Below are 9,656 nucleotides of genomic sequence, written 5' to 3' on the forward strand. Positions count from 1 at the left end.
GCCTGAATTTGTGCAATGTGTATGCGTATATGCATTTTAGTGGATTGATGAGATGTATGGCATTCTCTCAACAAGAGACCGACACCCTGTGGTAAACGAGAAAGGGAATCATTTTTTTTCTCCTCAGCAGTGTATAATATGAGCTAGTGTGATTTCAGTGTAGCATCTGTGCCTCTGTGTATTCACACCTATCGTTTTACTTACCTTCGACAGATTTGGCGTGAACACCAATATGACTGCAGCACTCCGACATTGGGTTCTGGCTCTCTCCACATTTATGCTCAGTGGGGTAACATCCAATTCCGAGCTGATACCGGTTTCCTGCCAAGCAGGGAACTTCGAAGATGGAGATGATGCGAAGGTCACATGCAGTTTTGGTCTTGATATTAACAACACCAAGCATAGGTTTGAAATCATGAGGTACCCCTTCGAAAGTTCAAGCGACGTCATACGTGAGTGAACTTTGATATTCTGCAAACCTCCCCCTCCCCAACCCCCCCCCTCCCCCCACCTACCTCCTTATTTTGTTTATATTTTGTGCCCCGCTCTCCCCTCGTTTTACTTGAAGATTTTACCAATAAATTCCGTTGAACAGGAAGACGGACAGTTCTATTAATACAGAACATTAAAAACAATATTGAAATACAGCAATTTTGTTTACCAATTCGTTATAATTTGTTATTATAATTTGTGCTTGGAAACAATGTCTCTCCTCCGGCCATTTGTGCACTGTGCTATTATCTTAGAAGTTTTTGTTTAGCTTTTATTGAGGAAGAAACTGAAATTTCATTGTAAAACTAAAAGTGAAAAAAACAAATTGATTTGATTGTGATAACACTTATCTTTTTCTCATATTTTGGCTTGTAGGAATACAGTAGGTTCGTTCTCAATCAGCAGGACTTTTAGAATCATTTTCTTTGTACAGATGGCTGTATTTTTCTTTTGACTAACTAGGCTGGAAATAACTAGTTTTTGACATATTTACTATTTGGCAGAACTGTGCTATTATTCTTTCAAGATAAACTTTGTCATGCATGTCCATTGTGGTTAAAAATTCAATCATGCTATAAGAATTTGAAAAAAGAAAACTTAAAAGGCACGTACATCATGGAATAAAATTCACCCATATCCTTACACAGTAATATTTTACTAATTGCAGCATTTCCCCCCCAAAAGATGAATTATAGTACATATCCAACACACACTACTGATTTCATTGGCAAATAGAGGGGCTAACAACTTGTAAGACACTCAGGGTATTATTTGTACGGACCAAATACTGATGAAAAGCTTGATGATTTTTATGTTTGTACTCACAGTTTATGACAAAGGTTGAGAAATAAATAAATTATTGTATCACGATACTCTGATTGAAAGCTGGCAAGTCAAAAGGGCCGCCGAATTGGGCTTGTTTTGAGTCCAAAATATTATTCACATGACAGTGTGTTACCAATGCATGTCCCATTATAGACCATTGGTCCATTACCAATGCATGTCCCAATATAAACCATTGGTCATGAGAGGATGTTGCACTCGTCTCGGTCAGCCAACAAATAAAGTGTCCAACTAAAGAACAGATTTGCTTTAAAAGTTTACAATCTAGCTTCTGTCATCCAGAAACTGCTGATGAGAACTTGCCTTGAAATCAATGATAACAAAACTTTTTTTTCTACAGCATTGATTCATAAAAAAATGCCCAAATGTAGGTACCTTTAATGAATGAAGATACTTGAGATTATACAGATTATTGTTGTTGTTGCATTTAAAAGCAATATCTTGATTGGTTTTTAATGACCTACAAATTAGTTTTGTTAAACATCACCACTACATATATACATTTAGATATTTTACAATGGCTTGACCAATGTCATTATTTGTTTTGCTTTGTGTATCATTATTGATAGAAAATTGAATATTATTTGATTCTGTGGGTTTGTTATAGTATGCTGGTCATATAACATGCTTTTAGATAGTTTTAAAGTCTTAATCATGCTTGCTTTTGTCTCATGTTATTGCCATGTGGGTAATTTGATCTGTTGTACTTGTGTCCATGAATAAATCAATGTGAGTGCAAAAAAAAAAAACAATATTAAAGAACCCACTGTATAATCAAGCAACAATCCGGCAAATCTGTTGAAGACCGACGGACCTAGAAAAACAGAACAATTGAAACTACACAAAAAATAAACTTTATGATCAAGAAACCTTTCAGCAACAACAACAACAACAACAACAACAACAACAACACAAACAACAACAGCAACAACAACAATAACAACACAAACAACACCAACAACAACAGCAACAACACCATAATTCACACATGTGTCTGAATGGCTGTGCTTCCCTTTATGAACACAGAAAAGTAAACTTCGCAAAAATCATTAATGCGACAAATGTCACGACCCAATTACTTACATCATTTTTCTTCTTCTTCTTCTGCGTTCGACAAGACTTAGGGGAAGGGCCCCTAATATGGACCACTTTTTGTTTATTGCTGACAACTAGCTTGTTTTCTTGCGAAGAAGTTTCATTTTGTGGTTGGTAGTCCTTCTCTCTTAGTTTAACCGTTAGGCCTAATTAGAGTGAAATAGCTTTGATAGACCTTAAACAAAAATTAAATACAGAAAAAATCACAAAAGGTCCATATTTGGATCCTGGGCGCCCAATATGGACCAGTGAAGCGGCCTTCACGAATCACTGTAAAAAGCCCCCTATACTTCAAAATAACATGATACAACTTAGTGTGCAAGTCAGACTAATTTAAATATGCTTTAGATTTAGCTGTTTCGGTTTGTTGAGACTATTATTTGAAGCATACCAGGAAACTAAAGAAGCTTATCAAAAACAGAGTGAAAATAAGTGAAATTATCAACTTTCAAAAAAAAAAGACTATTTGTTATATTGGTTTGAAATCTTGAGGGCTAGTTATAGATTATTTTCAGCAAGCTTCTTAATGAATTAATTAAAATTGCCTTTAGTTTTTATTTTCTTCGATTTGTTGAAGGTGGTCCATATTAGGGGACTCACACATACTTTGAGGTTTTGCTATTATTTTTTGTTTGCAGTATAAACTCGGGGTACACACTGTTAACATGTAACAAATATTGTCTTAGCTGTCATATATAGCCATTTTTGTGTTATAAAAGCTTTGGCTGTGGACAGAAACGAGTCTGTTTTAGGCGGCAAATTTAGAGTGAACGCTGCCAAAAGTGAAAAAAAGCGAAAAAGCCTGACGGTTTTGAGGTTTGTGTTTCTGCAACTGTTTTGCCATGTGCAACTTATCCAGAGAGGGTGAATAAAGCGAATGAAATTGTTTTGAGCGCTCTAGCGCCGTTAGTTTGTCAGAACAGGAGGTGGTCCATATTAGGAGCCTTTCCCCTACATAATTAATTCCCGTGTCATTTGATTTGTTTTTCATTATCTGATAAACAAAGGGGAGTATGTTTTACGTCAATAAACATTGTCAATTAAATGTTTTAAGTAACTATGTAACAATTGAAAATAGTTTGTCATTGTGATTTCGATTTTGGGGCTGGGCGGAGGTCAAGTGATCCTTGTAAACGAAATATTTGATCAGAAAGGTGTCAGAGAGTCAAGCGGACTGCCTTAAATGACATAGAAAGTTTAAAACAAAGGACACGGGAGTTAATGCTTTAATTGAGGTGCGAAATGTGTGGCAATAGTTGTTTTGCTAAGTTTATTTGAAACTAACATCTGTGGATGATACGTACATTTTCAGCGACCGGGATCGATGTTTTGAGATGTCGTCGGGAAAATGACATCTGGCAGTGCGACGTCGGAAAAGGAATCGAATTTGACTACCACATTACGAAGAACGCCACTGTCACAATTTCCAACGTCACAAGTGATCTAGCAGGAGCATATGCCTGTCAGCTCATCCCATCAGAAGGCAGGAAACGACACAAGTGCAACCTCTTTGTCGGAGGTAAGTACACACTCGACGATGTGGTAGTGGCTGTTTGTTTGACATTAATGCTTACTTACGGAACTCACGTCTTGGTAATGGGACTCTGTCTCTGCCTGCATGTCTGTTTGTCTGTCAGTATCTCTCTCTCTCTCTCTCTCTCTTTCTCCTTCTCCCACCTCTAACGATGAACACAAAGCCAACACTAGTTTTTAAGTATCCAGCTTTTGGCTTTTATCATTCGCTGGGACTAGATGCAAGTATGATGCTGTTAAAGAATTGCGTTAGTAGACATTAGAACAACGTCAAACAAAAACACATCGGAAAAAATTGTTATAATGATTGATTGTGGCTGGTTGTCGTTGATTCTATGTGCATTATAGAGTCAATTCTGCTTATATACTTGTTATCCTTATGGTCTTTTCCAAAGATACATCCTGGACAGAGTTAACTAAGCCACCACCCGGTTCTAACGGCGAGCGACGTGAAATTTCGGAAACAAAAGGTATTCCATTTTTTGCCGCTAGTTATTGCTCCTATATACCACACAAAATGATTGTAACTATATTTGTTAAGTTTGATGTCGGTGTCTGTATGTTTCATGAAAATCACGACTTGAATCCGTATCCATCTACATAACGTGTTCATAAGCATTTGCGGTTGTTAAGTCGTGTTTCTGATTGTGTTTTGTGTGTAATTACCATTCAACATTAATGAAAAAACCACCTGTTTAAACCAAACGATATGTTTATGGCCCAGGCGAGACACATGCATGGGGTATTATGAGAAAGCCTGTCAGCCATGTAGAACATGCTAAGACAAACACCTTAAATGAGCAGGGGCGATAGCGCAGTTTGTCGATGTCGTCGTGGGTTCGAATCCCAGCGATGGGACAATAAAACTATGAAAAGGGCAACGAAAAAAAAAGGAACAGGAAATAATACCCCTAGCAAAAAAAAAAACCAAGTCGCGTAAGGCGAAAATACAATATTTAGTCAAGTAGCTGTCGAACTCACAGAATGAAACTGAACGCAACGCAACGCAGCAAGACCGTATACTCGTAGCATCGTCACTCCACCGCCCGTGGCAAAGGCAGTGCCCGTGGAATTGACAAGAAGAGCGGGGTATTCGTTGCGCTGAGAAGGATAGCACGCTTTTCTGTACCTCTCTTTGTTTTAACTTTCTGAGCGTGTTTTTAATCCAAACATATCATATCTATATGTTTTTGGAATCAGGAACCAACAAGGAATAAGATGAAAGTGTTTTTAAATTGATTTCGAAAAAAAAAATTTGATAATAATTTTTATATATTTAATTTTCAGAGCTTGTTTTTAATCCGAATATAACATATTTATATGTTTTTGGAATCAGCAAATGATGGAAAATAAGATAAACGTAAATTTGGATCGTTTTATAAATTTTTATTTTTTTTTACAATTTTCAGATTTTTAATGACCAAAGTCATTAATTAATTTTTAAGCCACCAAGCTGAAATGCAATACCGAAGTCCGGGCTTCGTCGAAGATTACTTGACCAAAATTTCAACCCATTTGGTTGAAAAATAAGAGCGTGACAGTGCCGCCTCAACTTTCGCGAAAAGCCGGATATGACGTCATCAAAGACATTTATCAAAAAAATGAAAAAAACGTTCGGGGATTTCATACCCAGGAACTCTCATGTCAAATTTCATAAAGATCGGTCCAGTAGTTTAGTCTGAATCGCTCTACACACACACACACACAGACACACACACAGACACACGCACATACACCACGACCCTCGTTTCGATTCCCCCTCGATGTTAAAATATTTAGTCAAAACTTGACTAAATATAAAAAGGAAACCCTTTTAAGTATATTACTTTGAGTGCTTGATCCTGCTGTTTAAATTGTGATTAAATTGACTGTTAGTATGGCAATCTGTCTTTTCTGTCTCCTTGCAGATCGATCTCTACTTATCATAGTTATCATCCTGGGTGTGCTGTTGGCGGCAAGCATCGTCCTGCATGTAGTGGTCTGTATGACATGCAGGTAATAAACAGACCCAATCTTATACATGTTTGAAACGGATATTCTGCTCACATTCCAAAATCAAGTATTAAAAGGCAAAAAATGGCAGTTTGCTCTCAGCGAGTCAGATGAAGAATGGGGTCTTGGGTGGGCTGGTAGTTGTCTGTGGCAACATTGTATATGGAACATTGAATTAGAGACCAAAGGGAACTTTCTTCATTACTATTGGTAAAGTGTTTTTTTCTCTAACTTAACCTTCTATAAGCTTACACATGTCTGACTTTTTTTCTCTTCTTATTCTTAACACTTTAATTATATACACTGTACTTTAAAAACAATATTAAACAAATGTTCAGAAATTCTGACATGCTTGTTCAAAGCATGAGTAATTGTTTTAAGCGTGTTTTATTCATTTTCTTTGATACAACAACAAACAATAACAACATTAAGAACGTTAACAAGCAGACTGCCTATGTACACGTTCTACAATGATAATCAATACACATTCAGATAACAGAAAATGGCGAACGTTCATGTTCCCATGAGTAATTCAATTCGCAACGTGGTTCATATGTGTACAGAAGACGAATCCTACATTATTACATGTTTTAACTGATCATCAGCATCCCTGCCATAATTGTAACCCTCCACCACGGAATGAGTCGCATGTCACCTTTGCATGATTTTCATATTTTTACATTTGCCTACAGAGTTTTTTTATGCTCTATCCAGTGGTGAAAACCGTTTTAGAAAAGAGCAAAAACTGTTTGAGTTATAAGCCTGTGACTAAGGTGACCCTCACACTGTTACCAGACGTCCCCGGACTTATATTAAGCCTTGCGCAGAACCGCGCGAGGTGACATGCGACTCATTTCGTGGTGGAGGGTCACATATGTTTGTAATAGCTGATAACTGCCAAATATGACTGCTAGAGTACAAGTAATTAAAGGAGACAGAGCAAAAATGAGCTTAAGAATTAGGTGTACGTAATATTGTGTATCCGACTCGTTAAATTCATTCGTGTATACTGTGAATGGTTTCTTACAGTGTTACTTAATGACTAAAACAAATATTGAATTCATTGTGTACTTTTCAGGCGATCGCGAAACCAAAGAGGCAGAAAGAAAGCCAGGTAAGTTGAGCTATTACTATATCAGTCAATGTCTAACTTGATTGTCGATTACGTTTATCAAAACAGAAGGACAAGAAATGATCAGTATAAAGGTTGGTTATATTTGGAAGAATACCATAGTTTTGTTTAAAGCTGGTTCCCCTTCCCATCCAAATCTCTTCTACCCTTTTGGCATAAATCAGATTTCACAAAGTTAAACAAAAAAAGACAACAAACAAAATAAACAATATTGTTGGCATACAACAAGATTCATTAAATTCAAGTTTATTTTAAATTGACTGCAAATATTCACATAGTGACACAAACTGCACGAACTGAAAATTGTATTGCGTGTTTATGTAACTATGACTGAACAAAGCCCTTTTCTTCCGATATCCTTTTGAACGCTACTATTTATCTTAATTTCGGCACTGCGATTTGACCACCTGTTTTCACTACGTTGCCTATGTCCGAACTTGGACCTACAATAAAAACAACTACGATAAAAACAATGTAGACATATTTCAGACAAAACATTCTTACGAAAGCCAGGACATTTTATAGAGAAAGAGGCAGATTGCTGCCTATATGTCGGTTTATTCATACGATCAGCTAATATCAACGTGATTTTCTGATAGGGGAGGGGAGACAATTTGAAATCAGCGAGGCAACCAAAGGAACCAAATTCCTCTAGCTTAACTTCACTAAGCTTACTGTATAACACTAAAATGTATAAAGCAAAATCTAACAAAAAGATGTCTCACAATGTTTCACAGAAGCAAGCTTAAGACCACAGGTCACCTTCATGGTTTGTTGGGTGGTTTTTGTTTTAATCAAAATTGCATGCATCTTAATGGCCACACGACATAGAGAGTCAGGCTCAAACCATGTTCATTTCTAAATCCTTGTTAAGTAAGTCAAGTGCAGAATGGGAGAGGGGAGGGTCGCGTAATGACACGGCTGGGTTCTGGCTCGCTTCTCGGATGTTCTTTTCGTATTATGTACAATGTCTGAGTGGGTATTCAATCTGAGTAACGGCTTGATTAACAGGTTTCAGCGCCCATCCATTACTCTAGGGCGTGTCTTTCGAAATTGTAGCTCAGAGCGGATGGTTGGTATATTTCAATCAGTTAATCAATTCAAGATTCATTCTTTGACTTTTTTATGTTTACTATGCTATCTACTTCTGTAAGTGGTTTTTTTTTTTTTTTGGGGGGGGGGAGGGGGTGTTTCTTTCCTTTATAGTGTGTGTGTCTGTTGGTTTGTTAGCTTGTTTCGTCCTTTTCTTTTTTTTTCTTTTTTTTCTTTCTTTGAGTATCAACAGATTTGTGTTTGTTTTCAGGGATGAAGGTTTCAAAATGCCACGCATTGTTCCTGTTAAACAAACTGACGATGAGGACTCTGAAAATGAAAACATCCCCAACAAGCCTGCTGTTGCGCAAAATAATCTTTTGCGCACACGCCTTCTGCATCCAGAACTTAACTTTAAACCGACGGACATACAGAAATCTGAAGGAGAACAGGAACTAGATCTGTTGCAGGAAATAGCGTCAAGCTAGAGTGATGCACGTCGACTGCAATGGCTGTATAGTACAGACATATTTCTGTAGAAAGCTGCAGCACATAAATCGGACACATTAAGTAAACCCGCGCGCGGGCATGCGTATGTGTGGGTATTATTATGTGTGTGTGTATGGGAGGGGTGTGTGTGTGTGTGGGGGGGGATATGTGTCTTTCATTCTGTCTGTCTGTCTGTCTGTCTATCTGTCAGTTGTTGTTCTTCAGGTTCTGGGGGTATGTGCATGCACGTTTTTCAACGTTCATTTTGTAATTGCCGTTCCTTTTTCTGACAGTCATCGAGCTGTTTGTCTGCAGGCTAGAATTAAAGTTAAGCATACATTGTATGTTTAATGTGGCCCGTTCCTAACTGTGTGTGTCCAACAATTTCTTTTGTATTTATATTTTGATCATCTAAAGTATTTGTCTGATACCATATAATAATAGAGAGAGAAATGCCCAGAAAACAAAAGAGTAATCAGTACGAGTTACTGAGTAAGAAAACTGATTTTATTGCACCAACAAATTTAACCAAAAGTTGCTATTTCGTTCTTCAAATTCAGGTGTTCCACATAGTGTTTGGGCATTTTTATCTTGCGTTCAAAGCGATTATCTCCCTTGGGATGTCTGTTATTCGATTTGTACATAGCAGCTGATGGTTGTTTTCTTGTGTGTATGTTATTATCATATTACTGTTTGTTTATTTTGATTATGGGTGCCTTTCTGCTTGCGTAAATCATTATATAAATCCACAGGTTTGTCCCAACTTCAAGAGTGGATAATAGCACAAGCTGGATGTCGGAGAAGAATAACTTTTCTTGCAAGTCTGAAAAGTCAAGATTTGTCATTGATAATCAGCCTCTTTGAATCATTGCCTTTGTTGTTTTATTTCTGTGTATAATTCATGCGTGTTTTGTTTTTAAGGTTTTTCTTAATGTGCTTACTGCATACGTTTTTGTTGTAAATAGAAAAGAAAACCGTTCTCGCTCACAGGTTGTATTTCCGTTTTGATATTACCCAAAACATGAATAAATCCTTTGGACACAGGGAA

General features: G+C 37.1%; 1 protein-coding gene across 1 annotated transcript in view; it reads left to right on the forward strand.

Moving 5' to 3' along the window:
- LOC138973470 (uncharacterized) overlaps window positions 1-9,656 on the forward strand; it is an 11,627-nt gene extending 1,971 nt beyond the window's left edge. Inside the window, exons 2-7 of the mRNA XM_070346188.1 lie at window positions 214-452; window positions 3,743-3,949; window positions 4,359-4,433; window positions 5,871-5,958; window positions 7,034-7,069; window positions 8,391-9,656. Coding sequence (XP_070202289.1) covers window positions 233-452; window positions 3,743-3,949; window positions 4,359-4,433; window positions 5,871-5,958; window positions 7,034-7,069; window positions 8,391-8,607 — 843 coding nt within the window. The 5' untranslated portion in view covers window positions 214-232 and the 3' untranslated portion in view covers window positions 8,608-9,656. The remainder of the gene's footprint in view (window positions 1-213; window positions 453-3,742; window positions 3,950-4,358; window positions 4,434-5,870; window positions 5,959-7,033; window positions 7,070-8,390) is intronic.

This window comes from Littorina saxatilis, linkage group LG8 (genome assembly GCF_037325665.1).
Source record: "Littorina saxatilis isolate snail1 linkage group LG8, US_GU_Lsax_2.0, whole genome shotgun sequence".
Classification (NCBI taxonomy): domain Eukaryota; kingdom Metazoa; phylum Mollusca; class Gastropoda; order Littorinimorpha; family Littorinidae; genus Littorina; species Littorina saxatilis.